Source organism: Mastigoproctus giganteus, chromosome 10 (assembly GCF_048544385.1).
Source record: "Mastigoproctus giganteus isolate SK-2022 chromosome 10, ASM4854438v1, whole genome shotgun sequence".
Lineage (NCBI taxonomy): Eukaryota > Metazoa > Arthropoda > Arachnida > Uropygi > Thelyphonidae > Mastigoproctus > Mastigoproctus giganteus.
In genome coordinates this window covers 183,081,972-183,102,060 of record NC_143584.1, presented here as the reverse complement: position 1 = coordinate 183,102,060, position 20,089 = coordinate 183,081,972, and the positions used below count along the sequence as shown (strand labels likewise).

Sequence of the window (20,089 nt, the reverse complement as noted above, 5' to 3'; positions counted from 1 at the left end):
GCCACTAAATTGTAGAATGTTTTAGCTCTTAATTCGTGGAATTAATCCTTTAGCCTTAAAAGCTAAAGGGATTAATTCTTAATCCTTTTAGCTCTTAATTCATGTTTTCTACAGCATCAGCTTTATTGCTTAAAGGCCAGAGGTGTGAACAATGCATACATAGGTCTCTTGAAATTGGTGCTTGCTATATGGAAATTTTCTTTGTTATACGAAAACTATTTTCATTGTAATGACCAAGGGGAAATCAAAAATGTTCACTATATAGATAAATTCACTATATGGAAGTTTGTTAAAGAGAGGTGCTACTGTATGTTGTATTATGGAGTCGATGCTATTGAGACGTAGACAAAAAAAAAAAAGAAAAAAATGTTTCAGACATTACCACAAAGAAGGAAGGTGTGAATTATTTTCTAAAAACCCCTTATCTGCAAAACGCGTTTCAACTTTATCTTACTGGGTAGGCAATAGCTGCATTATTAACTAAGACATCTAATCCTCCATGTTCCTGCTGAAGAAATTTCTTAAATTTTTGAATACTCTCCAAGTTATCGATATCCAGTTGGTGAAATTTAGGACTTAGCCCAAATTTCTGAAGTTCATCAACAGCTTTTTTACCTCTTGTTTCATCTCTAGCTATAAATAAATAAATAAATCATAATTACTTTTAGTATATAATATTTGAAAAGAAATTTAAATAAACATTAAAACAAAATGAATTTGCAATTTAATGGATAAACTTTTATACACTTCAGAAACATTGCAAAATCTAAATGATTCCAAAATTAACAAATACTGATTAGATAAAAAATGTAATAACACTATTTTCAGTTTTATACAAATTTAATGAATACAATGAATGAATTTTTAAATGGTCATTAATTATGCACATATTTTGACTGTATAAAAACTCTTTCCAGCTTTATTTCGAATAGGGTGTGCCAACAATGATTTGAAATAAATTTGCAATAAAAATTAAAATTTTAAAAGTTAAAAACTTATCTCACACAGGACATTTAACCTCAAAACTTAAGTATGGGGGTTAGTGAGTGTTGGGGAGGGGAGAAAGAGGATGCTTTGTACTCAAGCCCCCCCAAAAAGGGACACTCAAATCCAACCATGCAACCAGTTTCCAATATACTACTTCATGGTCCTAGAAACAGCAAAGAAAAAACTAGAACTCTGCAACCTTCTGTCCTGAATTAGCCTATAGTGAAAATAAAGCTTGAAATATAGCATATATAAAGCACTAATTGTGTTACACTAGAGTAGAAATAATTTAAAAGAAAACTTAAGGCTATATAGAAAATCACGGGTGAATTTTAATGAGAGAAATAAAAGCCGTTATATAAAGTGAATTGAGTCAGAGTGAGGGCAGAGGGGAATTTATTAACCTGATGTTTTGAGAGCTGCCTTACTACTTTCTTCTGAGGCTAAGAAATCTACAGTAGGCCTACCAGACAGATGATGTATGTGCTATAGTACTCAGCCATCCCTCAGGACTATAGCACACACTTCAGCAGTTTCGACTGCAAAGGGAAACCTTGTCTGACTAATCTGGTTAATTATCATGATAATATCACAAAATAGTTGTATACAAAAAATAATTTTGACATTTATATACCTGGATTTTAGTAAAGCTTTTTGATACAGTTCCACATCAGAGGTTATCGTATAAACTGAACAATTTGGGATTACAGAGGAAATCCTTAGGTCAGGTGGATAGGGTTATGGAAATGCATTTAATGGACAGCACCAGGAAATCCTGGTAGCACAGCTGACAAAACCATAAGCAAATAAACAAAGCATTACGGGAATGTTACTTCACTGAAAAGTAAAAAAATACAGGGGAGACAAATTCAAAAAAACAGTCACAATACCAACATATGGAATAAAGAACTTTGTTATATTCTATTTATTCAATCAATTTTTATGAGGGGGATCTCTGCTTCAAAAAAATTACTTTAGAAAACTCAGATGTGCTTATTGTGTGTGGTTTACCCCACGTGTATATAAATGCCTCCAATATTTTTCAATTAAGTAGATAGGGAAAACAGATGGAAAATGATTTACAATGAGCAAATTCTGTTGCTTTTGCTGTGGAAATGGTTAAACTTGGTTTGATTACTGTAATTATTTTTTTTTAATTTTTGTTTTTGTAATACAATCCCTGTTGCATTCACCTAAGTTTAATATTTATCTGTATTTTTAAAAATACATTTGTTTCTATAAAAGGAAACCTCATACCTTTACGTAGGAACAGAATTCTCTCAACACTCACGTTATAAGGATTATGTAATTATATAGTTATACGAATAAACGTCCCATATTTAATATTAAATAAAATCAATTACTATAATTACATTAAAATTATATAAATAAATACTTATTAAAAGATTGTGATGCATTCAATTCCCATCCCCAACATAATGCTTCAGGAAAAGCCAGAAGTTGACAGCCATCAATACCCACAAAAACCAAAACAATACCGCATGCCGACATTAGAACTGAAAACAATTGTTTAATTTATCCTTAAGGAACATAGGTTAAAATATCTAAAATATAAAAATTGTCTAAACTTCTTATAAGGGACCAAACTTATTTGGATACACCCATGCTCACAAGAAGTAGTGTTTTTTGTGAATGATATTTACGAGATTATTTTTACTAAACCAATGTGTGAATTACCATTCACAAATGTGCATGAAAGTCCACGAGTCCGAAATGGTATAAGGCCTACAAACATTTATGGAATTTGCCTTTAACCTAATTTCAAGAGTTTCAGAAATCAGTAATTTAATATATTCATGTTGCATAGTTAAAACTTTTGCTTCATTAAAAAGAAAAACATGGTTATCATTGATAGCATGGAAAGCAAGTTCCGAGGCACATGTCCTTTTTGTCCTAACTGATGCCGCATGTTGTTGTATTCTCAATAAAAGATAATTCTGTGTCAAACCAATATACGAGGAATTACATTCGTCGTAAGTAATATTATAAACTACATTGTGTGAATCCATGGTTGAAACGGAGTCCACTGCTCTATGCTTCAAAACAACGTGGAATTTACTAATCGGTTGGGCCACTATATTAAATTCTGTGTTTTTAGATACAGGGTGTCCAAAAAATAATGGTGGGGTTTTGTACTAATATTATGTGACACATAGCCATGGCTGGAAAGGTGTTCAAATGAAGTCAATAGGGCAACAAGTTTGTGGAAGGTGCCATATTGCACATGCAGGCAGTCAGCAGTGCACACAGCGAGGTGCGCTCTATAACAGCTGTTCAGTGGGACAGTCAGCGGTATATCAGTTAGTCTGGCAATGACTACCATGCAAGAGAAAGTTGTGTGTGTTTTGTGGTTGGTGGAATGCCAATCCGTAATAGAGGTTCAACGGCGTTTCAGACGAGAATATCACAAGGATCCACCACATGAGAACAATATCTGCTGATGGTTTAAACAGTTTAAGGAGACAGGCAGTATTGAGAAACGTAAACAACCAGGAAGACCACGGACATCAGATGATAATGTGGAAGCAATATGGCAGTCCTGCTTTCAAAGTCCGCAGAAGTCCATTCGCCGGCAAAGTCGACAATTCTGTCTGCTGAAATCGACTGTGCACGACATCATGCAGAAAAGGCTAAAGCTTTTTCCTTACAAAATTCAACTCCTGCATGCAATCTACCCCAATGAAAAGCCGAGAAGAGTGGAATTCGCTGTCACCATGCTGCAGAGATGCAACGACGAGCCAGGATTTTTAAATTGCATCGTATTCTCGGATGAGTCTATATTCTTTATCAGCAGGGGGTGTAAATCATCACAACTGCCGGATATGGGCAACTGAAAATCCTACCGTGATACACGAGCACATCAGAGACTCTCTGAAGGTCAACATTTGGTGCAGTTTAATACACAATAGGATTTTTGGACCCTTTTTCTTTACAGAATGTACTGTCAATGGCAGCGTATCTAGACATGCTGGAGCTTTTTTTTTTCTCTCCCCAAATCGAGAACATGGATGAATCTGATCTCATCATCTTTGAACAGGATGGAGCACCACCACCACACTTTGCAACGATTGTGCCTGATGTGTTAAACGTTCGTTTTTCGAGGACAGTGGATTGGATGAAATGGACCCATTCCTTGGCCACCACAGCAGCCCAGACCTTACTCCATTGGATTTTTTTCTTTGGGGTCATGTGAAAACACTGGTTTACAGTGAAAAGATTCAGAATATTGTCCATCTGAAGGAAAGAATCACTGAAGCAATTGCAAGCATTACTCCGGACTTTCTTATTCGAGCGTGGACCGAGATTATGTGTGCTGTGCTGTGCTGTTAATGGTGCACACAGAGAAACATTGTAATGATTTTAAGAATCTATGTTACCTATTAACTGTAATAAAAATATTTCACAGCATATTGTGTAACGTTTATTACCACATAAACCAACACCAATCCCATCATTATTTTTCGGACATCCTATATATTAACAAATTGTTTGTACCAATACTGTATATATGGAACTTTAATAAAATATTTCTTTTCAGATTTCTGTTCATTATACCAGTCTCTAGTTTATGTTTTGCTTGTTGTCTTATTTTCATGATGGTACCAAATGTGTGACCCCTATTTAAAAATCTTTTAGCAAGTTCCATAAGTTCATCTAGTAATATCTCCTGAGTAGAGCTATATTTATATGCGTTATAAAATTGATTAAAATAATACTCTGTTTATATGTGAACGGATGATAGCTAGAACAGTGTAAGAATTTACCAGTATTTCTCGGTTTCCTAAAAATTTTAAAATGAATATTCTCGTTAACTCTAGTTAAAGTAAAATTTAGGAAGTTTTTTTTCTGTGGCTTTTCCATTTCTAAAGTAAAATTAAGTCTGGTATGTATCTTATTTAATAAATCCAAAACCTTATTTACTATATCGATAATCCTTCATAATGATTAAAATGCCATCCCAGTATCTACCATAAAATGTTAGATTTGGAAGAACCAGTCTTAAATATAACTGTTCAATTTTAACAAGATAAATTTTGGCAACTAGTCTGCTCGGGCTAAGACTCATCGGTAATCCAAATATTTGTCTATAAATTTTGGACTGAAAATGAATATCATTAGCTTGAACAAGAAACTTGATTACATGAAATATTTCAGTTTTTAGTAAATTAGACTTATTTAAAATTACGGAATCATCATTAATTAGATCTCACATTGTGTCTAATGCATACTCAACATGTACATCATGTACAAAGAAATTACATCTAGGGAAAATAATTTATCATCTGTATTTAACTTTTTCTCTTTTAACTGATTGAACAACATATCCGAATTCTTTATACTAAATGCTGGTATCTGACGTAAAGGTTTAATGATCCCATATAAATATGTGGCAAGTGATGAAAAAGCTGAGTTTTTATAAGAGACAAAGGGTCTAATTGGATGTCCTATTTTGTGCAACTTTACCTGCCCAAAAAGAATGGGTATGTTATTAGTTCTAGCTTTTAAATTTTTTAACAGCAGTGCTATCAAAATATAATCTTTTTTCTTGTATCCAGTTAACATTTTATTAAACTGTTTAATTAAGTCATCAAACGTTGTTTTTTCTACCAATTGGTAAGTGGAACTATCGGATACAATATTCATGAGTTTGTCTATGTAATCACCTTTATTTAAAACAACTACCGTATCACCTTTATCTGCTTTCTGTATAATTATATTGTTATTCTCTTAATTTCCGTAGACGGATACTCTCTTCTTTAGATAATTTAGGTATATAAGAGTCCCTAGATTGATTAATAACCCCATTAATCTGCTGTATTAGGCTCTCCCTATGTTTTGCATTTCTTAACCCATATTCAAATTCAATAACTGTTTGTTTCATGGGGAGTCTTCTAGGTGGTAAATTATAATTAAGCCCTTACTTAAAAGATTTATCTGAGGTGCAGACAAATCATATGAAGATAAATTAATAATATTGTGGTCAGTAATGTTATCTTGTTTGTGAACCTCTTTAAATTTAGTAGTATTATCTTGTGTCACTATATCCGAAAATATCTGTCGTGTATTATTGGTGTAACCTACCACCCCTTCAACTTGCCTCATTCCCCTACTTTTAGCAAAACCTGCTCATGACGTAGTCTCATTAATGTATCTGTTTTTCAAAAGGAGTAAGAAGTGTATTTTGTTAGTGTGTCTGGTATTTATTTCATTAGAAAGTGCTTACTTCCTAATTTCAGTGACTGATTTTAAATGACCCCAATCATTACCACGTAGGTACCTCTTTACCTTATTGCTCTTAAAAAACTACAAAGTAGTTGTTGTAGGCATCATTTGCTTTTTCTCATATTGTGCTCTGCCTTCACAACGAGTTGCCATGATATTGCACTACTTCGAATAAATAACGCTTCACTAATAGAGAAGACTATTGTTATTTATTCTCGGTTGAGTACCACCACCCAGACAGCACTGTTTCACGGCTATTGGCCGATCATCGGTGGGTGGGCAGGTACCCTGGTATTGCAGACATGACGACCCAGTTGTGAAGATAATCACACAATATGAGAGATGCCAAGAGGTGTGGATGTGAATATTTTAAATAAATAAATGCACAAGGCATAATACTTTAAGAGTTTGGTATCTATATAATATCGGTGTTTAGATACACCATAGATGATCGGCCAATAGCCGTGAAACAGTGCTGTCTGGGTGGTGGTACTCAACCGAGAATAAATAACAATAGTCTTCTCTATTAGTGAAGCGTTATTTATTCGAAGTAGTGCAATATCATGGCAACTCGTTGTGAAGGCAGAGCACAATATGAGAAAAAGCAAATGATGCCTACAACAACTACTTTGTAGTTTTTTAAGAGTTATCTATGGTGTATCTAAACACCGATATTATATAGATACCAAACTCTTAAAGTATTATGCCTTGTGCATTTATTTATTTAAAATATTACCTTATTGTGTAAGCATTGTAATTGTCTAAAATATATCTTTTCTTTTTACCAACCCTAAATTCTAAGGTCATCCTAACAATTTTTTGTGAGACCGTAAAAGATAATTTCTTTATACCCGAAATCCTCTGTCTTAGGGACACTCTTGCAAATTTTGGTATTAAGTTTTCATTTAAGCAATATTTTAAAATTTTAATGTGAAATTTCTGTGCTTCATATTGCAATATAACATCAAGTATGTTTGGACTAAGTTGTATAAATAATCTCTCCTGTTATCACAATGAAATTATGCCTTAAAAGAACGTATTAACAAGTGATATTTAAGTATGAATAAAGTGTATCATGTGAGGGAGAAAAACGAATGATAAGTCAAACAATAAGATATTTTAGTCAATTACAATGCTTGTGCAATACAATAAAGAGGTACCTACATGGCAACGATTGGGGTAATTTAAAATCAGTTATTGAAATTAAGAAGCAAGCACTTTCTAATGAAATAAATACAGAATAACAATATAATTATACAGAAAGCAGATACAAGTGATAAGGTACTTGTTTTAAATAAAGGTGATTACATAAACAAACTCATGAATATTATATCCGATAGTTCCACTTACCAATTGGTAGAAAAAACAATGTTTGACGACTTAATTAAACAGTTTAATAAAATGTTAACTGAATACAGGAAAAAATATTATATTTCGATGGCACTGTTAAAAAATTTCAAAGCTAGAACTAATAATGTACCCACTCTTTTTGGGCAGGTAAAGTGCACAAAATAGAACATCCAATTAGACCCATTGTCTCTTATAAAAACTGTTCCATGGGCTCTCTGTTATAATGTGTGCGTGCTGGTAAACTTTCACCGCTATCTATACGTCTTGCAAGCCTACAACACACTAAAATAATCATCCAGAGAGTCCGGGTTAATTATGATTGTCTACTAGTTTAGATTAGGACATATCTCATGTATTCTTCAGCTTTACTCTGAGATGTGTAGAATAAAACTGGCAACATCGGGAGGCGCTGTGTTCTCCCCTCTGACCCTCTATTTAAATAACAGAGCCTGGAAGTGGCTGCAATGATGATTCTTTTTAGTTCTAATTCAGTGGTTCGTGTGTAGCCAGAGAATGTCATGAGGCAAGGTTAACAAACAAATATGGTTTATTACATACCACATTTTACATATAAAAACATTACATATAAAAGTAAATTAAATATAGCATAGTGTAATTATGCAATTGCTCTACTGTTATGATATGTTATGGGGAATTGTAGGTACATTAATCTGTGTGTCGTCATGTAGTCCAGACGAACAGCATTTCCTTTCCTTTGGACAATGGCATAGACATTCGTCTATCTCAGAGTTTATATAAGGAAAGCAGTTATTGGGTCAGATTATAGTAAACAACATAGTATTACTTTAAAGTTAAAACATATCAAAGATACATCTTTAAAAGTTATTTCTAGGAGAAGAAAGATGGGTGTATCCTGTGTGATAATTCTAAAGGGAAATATAACTCTCTAGTGGTTCATTTTATGCAATTCTATTTGTTAAGACATGGATAAACTTACTGAAATGCTTCAGAGCACGTCTGGGCGTGAGTTCTATCATCTCTGGGATCATCGAGAGACCAAAACTTCTTCTAATGCTTCAATGGCCAAAAATCAGGACTTCAATAACGATAACTTTGACGACAACCTCTGACGAACAACAACGCCCTTCTTTTTTCTGTTCTCTATATATATATAAGTTTGACCCCTTTTTGCTTTCCCTCGCTTATGCAGGTGTTCATTTTGTCGGATAGAAAAAGGTTTGTGCCTGACATCTTTAGGGCCTGACTCAACCAGAGACGATATTTATGAAGGGGTAAGGAGAGCTTCGCATATTCGTGTAGGGTTGCTTCAGGAGGTGTTTTATGTGAGTCTCCACATTACCAAACATTCTGCTGATATGTGATTCAGCCAACATCAAAAGTATGACTCTTGCGGGGTGACTTTTCTCCCTAAAAGTGCAGGACACTGCTCTGGCCGAATTAATGACCTTTCGCCGCTAGCACCTAACGGGGCGATAATATTTCACGGGTGCGGCGTCACCTGCATGCTAAAGGGAGAGAGTGACGCGGTCCTCTCTGATGGGGGGGGGAGAAAGTTGTTTTACTTATACAGGCCGTGGAAAAAGTATTGGGGGTTTTGAAGCAAAAATTGCATATTAAAAATAAGTCCAAGGGGTAAAATGAAGGCATTTTACAAAACTCAGCTTTTTCATCACTCACGGCATTTATATGGGATCATTAAACCTTTACATCAGACACTAGCATTTAGTATAAAGAATTTAGATATGTTGTTTAAGCAGTTAAAAGAGAAAAAGTTAAATACAGATGATAAATTATTTTCCTAGGTGTAGTTTCTTTGTACACGAATGTACATGTTGAGTATGCATTAGACACAATGTGGGATCTAATTAATGATGATTCCGTAATTTTAAATAACTCTAATTTACCAAAAACAGAAATATTTCATCTAATCAAGTTTCTTGTTCAAGCTTATTATATACATTTTCAATCCAAAATTTATAGACAAATATTTGGATTACCGACAGGTCTTAGCCTGAGCAGACTAGTTGCCAAAATTTATCTTAATAAAATTGAACAGTTATATTTAAGACCATTTCTTCCAAGTCTAACATTTTATGGTAGATACTTGGATGATATTTTAATCATTACGAAAGATTATCGATATAGTAAAAAAGGTTTTGGATTTATTAAATAAGATGCATACCAAACTTAATTTTACTTTAGAAATAGAAAAGCCACGGAAAAAAAGCTATGAACTTCCTAAATTTTACTTTAACTAGAGTTAATGAGAATATACATTTTAAAATTTATAGGAAACTGACAAATTTACCAAAATTTGTCAGTTTCCTATAAATTTTCTAGCTATTCTAGCTATCATCCGTTCACATATAAACAGATTATTATTTTTAATCAATTTTGGCATTAGCACATGATGCAAGAAAGTAAGCTTATATAGCATCAGCCAAAAAAAAAAAAAAAAAAACACACACACCCCCTTTTCATTTAACTCATTCACCCGCTCCAAATGTTTGTCTAGTTCTGCCTTAAATCTGTTTAAGCTATCAACTTCTATGACAGATGGAAGTTTGTTCCAGCAATCAACCTCCCACTGGCTAAAGGCAAACTTCTGCACATCTATCCTACAACTGTCTTTCCTCAGTTTGAATTTATGCCCTCTCAGATGATTATTCTGAGAAAGAGGAAGAATCCCATCAGCAATGAGCATGCTCAAACCATTCAAGGCCTTATTCACCTCAATCAGATCACCTCGCAGGTGCCTAGTCTCCAGACACTGTAATTTTCAAAACTTAAGCCTTTCTTCGTAAGAGCAACCCTTTGTTCCATTCACTAATCTTGTTGCCCTTCTCTGTACTCGTTCCAGCAGCTCTACATCCTTCTTAAAATGAGGCTTCCAGACCTGTATACAGTACCCAAGGTGTGGCATGACCATTGCCTTATACAAGGGGATAATCACCTCTTATCCATGCTAGAAAAATTCCTGTTTATCATTGAGAAGACACCATGAGCTACTCTTGCAGACTGTCTGCATTGCTCAGAAAACTTCATATCTGCCTGCACAATTACCTCCAGGTCCTTTTCACTCTCTACCTCTGTCAGTATAGTACCACACAGTTGATATATTACTTTGGGGTTACTGCTTTCCATATGCAGTACTTCACATTTGTCAATGTTAAACTTCAGTTGCCACCTCTCAGCCCATCCACTCAACTTTTCTAGATCCTGTTGCAGCAGCGTACTGTCATTAGTGTCATTAACAACCCTGCTGACCTTCGTATCGTCTGCAAACCTGGACATTAAGCCTGATATACCATCATCAATATCATTAATGAATACAGAAAACAACAATGGACCCAACATTGAACCCTGGGGAACTCCACTAATAACATTAGTCCACGATGAGCAGTGTCCATTGATTACCACTCTCTGTCTTCTCCCACTCAACCATTCCTGTATCCATAGCAGCAATTTGCCTCCAATGCCACACTGCTCCAATTTGTGCAGCAGTATTCCATGTGCAACAGTATCAAAAGCCTTTCTAAGATCTAAATATATGATATCAAAGTTATTCTTTGCATCCAGTTCCTTTGTGACTACATCATAGTATTCAATGAAACTGGTCAGACAAGACTTCCGCTAAACAAATCCATGCTGTGTCCGAGCTATAACTGAAGTCTTGTCTAGATGATCCTGCAATGCTTCTTTAACCAGTGCCTCCATTAATTTCCCTGGAACAGAAGTTAAACTAACAGGTCCATCATTACCTGTGTCTCCCTTTGATCCTCCTTTGTTGATTGGGGTCACATTTGCACATTTCCAGTCCATGGGTACCTCCCCTGAGTCCAAGGAAGCTGTCATAATTATGGCTAAGGGTTTGCTTACTTCCTTTGCTGCCTCCTTTAATATAACTGGATAGATTCCATCCACCCAGGTGCTTTTCTTATGTTTATCTTCAACAATTTCTCCTCCACTTTACTCTCAGTTATTACAAGATTATCTAGCTTACTGCCAGAGTTTAATACACCTCTGACATTCCCCTCCCTGAACAACTCCTCATGTGTGAATATAGAGGCAAAATATTCATTTAGTTTGTTAGCTACCTGAGCAGGATCATCAACAGTTGTACCATCAATATCAAGTGGACCAATCTGATTCATCCCCTTCTAGAGTCTACATAAGTAAAGGACTCTGCTTTTATAACGCATATAAATATAGCTCTACTCAGGAGTTATTACTAGATGAACGTATGGAATTTGCTAAAATATTTTTAAATAGGGGTTACCATCATGAAAATAAGACAACAAGCAAAACATAAACTAGAGAATGGTATAATGAACAATAAATCTGAACAGAAATATTTTATTTAAAGTTCCATATATACAGTATTGGTACAAACAATTTGTTAATATATTAAAAAACACAGAATTTAAGATAGTGGCCCAACCAATTGGTAAACTCCATGTTGTTTCGAAGCTTAGAGCGGTGGACTCCATTTCAACCATGGATTCACACAATGTAGTTTAGAATATTACTTGCAGCGAATGTAATTCCTCGTATATTGTTTCGACACAAAATTATCTTTCTATACCTTGTGGCAGGGTTCCAGCATTAATTCCAATTGTGAAACCCACAGACATCATATCATGGAGGCAGTTATTTTACAACATGATGAGTGATGGCAAACTTATAACATGGCAAATATACATTGTTCTACTTCTGCAGAATCCAGGCAACTGATATTTTCTCCATTTTCCTCCTTTCTTTCATTCTCTCTGTCCCTTATTTTTTTTTATTCACTGTTCATGACCTGCGTATCAGTCTGCTGTAGCATGTGTCACATGTTCTCTAGTTCTGCAATATAATGACAGTATGTCATATTACTTGTCTTCAAAGTTGATAAAGGAGCACATTTCTCTGAAAGCTTCTTGGTTTATATTTTGTTTTTATCACTTTTAGTATTTATAATTTTTTTTATGTCTATGTTTTAGTTTCTATTCTTTATATAGTTTCTGTTATACTGTACTTTTATTTTTCATTAAATTTTAATAAAGTTTTATTTCTCATGTTTTATCAGCAGTTGCAAGATTTACTTCAGTATGCTTATTCCTGACGCACAAGGCCTTTTTGCTAAAACAGTATCACAAAACAGTATTTTGCTAAAATAAAATAGTACCTAACAAGTTTCATCAAAATTGTTCAATACATTTAAAAGTTATGGAAATTTAAAATTCAACAACAAATCTAATTATTTTGCATTAGCTTGAATATATGAGATAAATGGAAAGATGCTGAAGGTTACAAGCGAGGCAGGGATAGCGTGGACATACGGACTGTTCCGCAAGATCTAGGATGAGAGACAGGTGCTGAAGGACTGAGATGAAGGTTTGATCATCCCCGTTGTTCAAGAAGGGCAACAGGAAGAAGTGTTCCAATTATAGAGGCATCACACTGACATCACATGTGGGTAAGCTATATGAGAGAGTATTACAGTGGAAGATAAGAGGAACGATTGAAAGTAGGATGGCTGAGGAACAGTATGACTTCAGGCCTGGCAGATTGATGGTGGATCTAATTTTCTGCATCAGACAACTGATGGAAAAATGTTATGAACACAATAAAGAATTATGGATGGCATTTTTGGACATAAAGAAAGCGTTTGATGCTATGAAGAAAGAGAGTGTGGGAGGTTTAAGAAATTTGGGGATAGAGGAACATCTTGTGGAGAGAATTGAGAATATGTATACCAACACAGTGAGCAAAGTAAGAACAGTGATGGAGTTGACAGAGAGTTGAACAAGACCAGATGAAAGTCATGCTCTTCACAGATGACCTCTGCATATGAGAAGAGAGCACGGAACACGTGCAATGGCAAGTTGATACGTGAGGTAGTATGTCCAATGAATTTAGACTGGTTTTCAGTCAGAAGAAGAGTGAAGTAATGGTTCTAAAGAGGAGTGGTGAGCCTGAAGGATACATTACAATGGTAGGGAAAGAGTTAAAAATGGTTAACAACTTCAAGTATCTAGAAAGCACGATTACAAAGACTGGAGTGATAGACGAAGAAATAAGTAGAAGGATACAAGTGGGTGGGAATTTCTATAGGCAGACAAGAGATCTGATCTGGAACAGGAACATACCACTGAAGTGTAAGAAGGCTATAAACCAGACCTATTATGACATATGCTTCTGAAACTTGGACTATGAGCAAAAAGGATGAAAGCAGAATACAGGAAGCAGAAATGAGATTTGTGAGGAGCATAGCCAGAAAGACAAAACATGACAAAATCAGAAATGATGTGATTAGGGAGAGAATTCAGGTTGAAAAATTCCAGAATAGGATTAAAGGTCCCGTTTGAAATGGTTTGGACGTGTCAAGACAATGAGTAAGAGGCATTTACCAAGAAAAATGTTTGATTTACAATTAAGGGACAAAAGACCAAGGGGGACACCAAGAATGAGGTGGCAGGGAATGATAAAGATTGATATCATTAAGAGAGGAGGAAACTGGAGTGAAATCAACAAAGGAGAGAAGTACACGGACAGGGCATGGTGGAAAGGCTTCATACACGAACCCGTGGAATAGCAGAATGATTACAATTGATGATGATAGCTTGAATAATGTGTACTATTTATCATCTCCTTAGGGCTTATGAGAGGGGAAAAAAATATAAATCATATTACAAATATATCCTACTATCTTTTTAAGGCTAAACTTGGCAAAGTGTGACTCTGCTCTTATACAGGGTGTCTCAAAAATATTGGTACAAACGTTTAGGGGAGGTAGGTAACATCTAAAGGAATGTGAATCGCATAAGAACCCATAACCGGAAACGTCACCGTAAGTCAGTATACGGTGCTGTTCATCAGTTTGCGAGAAGGAAAATTTCTGGTTTACTCATACAAGCAGTAGTCGCCGCACGAAGAGCATGCATCGATATACGAACTGTGAGCTGGCAAACATACACCTAGTGTATGGATTAGCAGAGGACAATGGACGAGCCGCTCAACGAATTTATGGAGAACGCTTCCCAGACAGACATGTACCGGACCACCGTTTGTTCGTGCATGTGCATCAAAATTTGTGCGACTATGGGTCATTTAGAGGTAACAGGAGTAGTGCGGGCAGACCACGTTCGACGCGAACTCCCGCCATGGAAAAAAGTGTGTTGAATGCCATCCAGAATAATCCTACTACCAGCACACGTGCCATTGCCTCTGCCTTAGGAGTGTCTCGTTGCAGAGTACAGCATGTCTGGCACGACGATTCCTTACACCCCTTTCATCTCCAAAGGGTTCAGCTACTGCTCCCCCAAGATCATTCTGCACGTGTGGCTTTTGCGCAGTGGTTTCTCCAAGAAAGTGTTCAAGACTTGAATTTTCCAGCCTATGTTTTGGTCACGGATGAGGCTTATTTCACTCAGGAAGGCTTATTCAGTCAGCACAATGCTCATGTGTGGACTCATGACAACCCACACAGTGTGTGCCCCCATGTGGCACAACATCGCTTTGCAATAAATGTGTGGGCAGGTATGGTCGGTGACTGCTTAGTCGGCCCATACCTGTTACCGTCCCACATGAACTCCGCTAAATATCGGATCTTTCTTGAACAAGTTCTACCAGGGTTACTTGACGATGTTCCAGCAAATGTGAGACAACATTTGGTTTCAACATGACGGGGCGCCTGCCCATTATGGAAGGTGTGTTCGTGACCATTTGAACAGGCATTTTGGGCATCGATGGATTGGCTGTGGTGGATCCGTTGCCTGGCCTCCACGCTCACCTGATTTATCGAGCCTTGATTTCTTTCTGTGGGATCCCTCAAATCTATCATGTATGAATCGCCTGTGGAGACGGAAATGGATCTCATGGCGAGACTTGTCTGCGCTGCTGCTACTGTCAAAGAAACTCCAGGTGTGTTCGACCGTGTCTGCCAATCCATGCTGCGTCGGTGTCACGCATGCATCGCGTCTCGTGGTGGAACCTTCGAGCATCTGTTGTGACATCATGAAATGCATTCATCTCGTACTCCATTGTTAATATCAAGTCAAATAAATGTTTGCCACTAATTACTGTCTTGTGTCATTTCTGCTTCTTGCGCCTCTGCTACTACTTTCCCGTGACGTTTCCGGTTATGGGTTCCTATGCTATACACATTCCTTTAGATGTTACCTACCTCCCCTAAACGTTTTTACAAATATTTTTGAGACACCCTGTATACCAAGAAACCTAAAAATAAAAAGAAATGATTTGTAAATAAATCAAAGAAAGAACTGGGAACCTACAAGAACTACCTCTCCAAAAGGCCATTAGCACTTACAAAATAAAAATAAAAGGACTGTATTTTAGTCACTGATGGCTTTTCGGCAAAGGGCCAATGATGTCCCTATATGATCTGAACCAGATAGTAAATAACAAATGGAACTGAAACTTAAGAAGTAAAAAGTATGTCACAGCCAGTGCCCTCTATAGTTCAAATAAGCAAACATAAACCAAACTGCATATTTAAATGTCTACACAGTCAATTGACAGGTCTAAACCAAATGCAAAAATATGCAAATTAACACTGAACTGAACCATAAGCAATCATCATGAACATTAAAATAAAACTGAATAGAAGTTGGGATAGAAGAAAATAAATCAAAGAGAGAAGGGGAAGGAAGACCAATAAAATGAACTCTGTTATGCCTGTATCTAAAATCACCATATTTTAGGAACCAATATGATAATATTACTAAGACTTTATGAAAAAAGGAAACACTAAATTATATTATAAATACAAAAATTCTTGCTGTCCTTTTAAGGACAAATTTTAGCCTTAGCATTTAGTACTTCCTATTTTTCATGTCTTGGTAATATTACCACATGAATCCCTATAGTAAAGTAGTGTCTCCTTTATTTAGCTTGACTTACTGATAATGGATTCGACATTCAAGAAACACTCAGGAATTTATATACTGATAAGGCAGTTCACAGTTCATTTTGTGATAAGAGAAGTCTATTTAAACAGCTAAGTGTGTGTAGGCACATGCCTACACACACTTAGCTGTAGGTAAATATTAATGTACATTATGTGTTGTTACTGTGATGTGAAAAGGTAGTTTTGAAACATTTAATTTACTGGAAATTTAATAATTTTCCCTTTATTCCTGTATTGGCAAGAAATTTCATATTTATATAAATAGCATAAAGGTTTCTTATGAAATTTAACATTTTTTACTAAAAAAAGGGGGGTTGAATTTTATGGTCATTTGAGCTAAAATATTACTAAAAGTATAAAAATTTACCAAAAATTTTAAATGTATGATTTCAGTAGTTTATCTTAGAAAAACGGACGTTGTTATGGGAAAATTGAGGGAGGGGTTACTGGAGAGATGCTTTTTTTCAAATTCATAAAAGTGCTTTATTCTAAACCTACTTATAACCTTTATTTGAGAATCTAATGATTTAACGGATATTTAATAGCTGTTCAGAAAAATGTCCAGAAGGCCATTTTCTCTCATTCACATGTGAATGATGCATCATCATTACTAACTCAGTAACACACATGATGACTAAAGTTTTTACTGTATTCTTCTGCATCATATCTCCTTCATTCTGGGCTCTCTGTGGCTGGAGGATTCCACCTGCCCAGCTCAGAGCCACCCCAACATTTCGCCCTCTTCACTCACGTCTCCACTTATTGGATCGCTTCCTGCCCTATCAGATGCTTGGAAAAATCCAGGACATCGATGCCAACCTAAAGAAATTTGCTGTTAACAGACACTATAGACATGGGATTCTGGGCCCCATACATCCCATGGCCCCCAATCGAAACCATCTAGTCACATGCAAATTCACCCCAGGTTCCTTCCAGTAAGGAATAGTCAACAAAGGTCCAGACAGTCTCCAAAATGAAAAGCCTTCTCTTCATTGCATCCAAGCCAGCATGCCTTTCAATCACCATTTTAATGCTCCTGTTATTTATTGAGCATACCGGGAAAGGAGCCAGGGGTATGTGCATCAACTGCCTCTGTTCATGCTGTTCTCTCACACAAACTATGAAGACAAACAATTGGGACTTTCAAGTGTCATTTCGTTTATTTAATTTTAATGTTAGGTTACAGCCATTTTTTATTTAATGTAACTTTGTTTAATGTCATTTCAGGTTATCTTAATGTTTTATGTAACTTAATGTCAATTTATTTATTTCTGTAATATATCTGGTTCTCATCATCTCTGTTAAGTGTCAACCCTTTGCCTTTTGGCCATGAAGGGACATTGCAACACTATCCAATCTTGTAACTGTTACAAATGAAGGTAGTGCAATAAAAGCTGACCGGGCTAGCCGGGTGGGTAAAGTGCCTGCCTGGCAACCCAAAGGTCGCGGGTTCGATTCCCGCCTCGGGCTTGGATCAAAGTACTACAAAAACCTTGGGAGGTGCATTATGGCCACAGAAGCCTATGCGCCAACAACTACCAAAAAAAAAAAAAAAAAAAAGTCCAATAAAAGTCTCTCTCTCTCTCTCTCCTTACAACGCTTGTGACTGCATGTGAATGAAAACCATTAACATGAAAAAGAGAAAGAATTATTTTAAATGATTCAATGATTTAATCCAGTTGTACATATATGTTCTGTACTTTTTTTTATAGTTGTTTTAACCATCACATTAAACTTCAGTTACGTTGTTGTTGTTGTTATTTGGTTTTTAGAAGCATTAGCAACTAAGGCCATATTGCTCCGGGATACGCGGTGGTCATTCCCCGACCTTTCCGCATCCTCCATATTTGGTGGTCATTCCCCGATCTTTCCGCATCCTCAATATTTGGTGGTGACGGGCTCGAACCCCGGTCTAATCAAGAAGCGTGTGCTACACACTGCTGCTCCTTCCCACCTGGCTACGGAGGCAAACTTCAGTTACGTAACTTAGTATAGCTTTCAGAGCAATTTCAGTTTTATCATATTATATTCACCTGGTCCTTGAGGTTGTCACAGACATTCTCTCAAATATGCCAGACAAGCTGTACTTGCTACCTGGGAGTCTAAAACGCTGATGGAACTAATGTTCGGGTGACACTCAAGTCAAGTGGACCCAATTTCAGCGAAGTCCGGAAGGTCTGTAACAGCCAAATCCTCTGCTTGCACCTTCATGATGGTGGGACTGTTATTAATCCTGGGTATAACCCCCATGCACAAGCACACGGTGGGTGACAACCCAGGTGTGAACCAATGTAAGCAGGGGTCGAGGTGTGGCGCCCACAACACATGGAGGAATCCCATCCCTCTGTATTACCAGGCAGTACTAGGTGGTAGATGACTCTCATCAACCGGTGCAATACCACCACTTTGCTTATTGGAGGCTTGAAGTGGTGGAACCCATGTTTAGTCTCCAGAGCTAAGTTCTGATCAACCCTTCCCCATCTCTTCCATCATGCAGTATGATTGATGACCTTTGAGGTTATGATGAACATCGTGGAGGGATCCAATCTTCCTTACATTTCGAGGGTACAGCTCTAAAACGGCATTCGCAGGCCGGCCGCTATTAGTACACCGGACCGAACCTATTGGTAATTCTCTAGGAGGCTTCCGGATCAGCTATTGTATAATCTTGTTACCTCTACTCTGCTAGATAGTGACTTGAGGGAGTCCGAGTAGTGTGTATGCAGGGAGGGGCATTGTTGAGGCCACATTATGTCAAGGATCTGGGTATATTCTTACCATGCGTAAGCCATATCCAAAAATTTCATTACTTCATACAGCATGTCCCATCCACTTTTTCTTACTATTGAATACACCATGAATTGTCAAACAAAAAGAGTAAACTTATCTGCGAAAAGATCTAAACCTCCCAAACACTTCCTAACCCATTTCACAAATATACGTGGTCTCAATTCTAATCTCAATGATGTCCATTTCCACTTGCATTCTGCCAAACCCCATGTACTTTTTCTGAGAGAATCTCAGTTATTGGTTTATTCAACTACTGCTCATCTCAGTTGCCCAAATTAGCATTAGCATTAGTAGAGGCATATGATGCAAGAAAACAAGCTTATGCAGCATCAGCCAAAAAAAAAAAAAAAAAGAAAAAAGAAAAACCCACTTCACCCCTCCGTTCGTTCGAAATACCTGTCCAGTTGTGCCTTAAATTTATTTAGGCTATCAACTTCCACGACAAGGGATGGAAATATGTTCCACCAACCAAATACCCGCTGGGAAAGTCAAATTTCCGCACGTCTATCCTACATCTGCCTTTCCTCAATTTGAATTTATGCCCTCTCAGGTGATTATTCTGAGCAAGAGGAAGAAGCCCATCAGCACTGAGCATGCTCAAACCATTCAAGACTTTATACACCTCTATCAGATCACCTCGCTGGTGACTAGTCTCCAGACACTGTAATTTGCAAAACTTAAGCCTTTCTTCGTAAGAGTACCCCTTTGTTCCATTCACTAATCTTGTTGCCCTTCTCTGTACTCGTTCCAGCAGCTCTACATCCTTCTTGAAATGAAGCCTCCAGACCTGTATACAGTACTCAAGGTGTGGCCTGACCATTG

General features: G+C 36.7%; 1 protein-coding gene across 1 annotated transcript in view; it reads right to left on the bottom strand.

Annotated features, from left to right (window-relative positions):
* LOC150079608 (carbonyl reductase [NADPH] 1-like) overlaps window positions 1-20,089 on the bottom strand; it is a 52,809-nt gene that overhangs the window by 23,937 nt on the left and 8,783 nt on the right. The window contains exon 3 of the mRNA XM_090383989.1: window positions 455-633. Within this exon, the coding sequence (XP_090240115.1) occupies window positions 455-633 (179 nt within the window). The remainder of the gene's footprint in view (window positions 1-454; window positions 634-20,089) is intronic.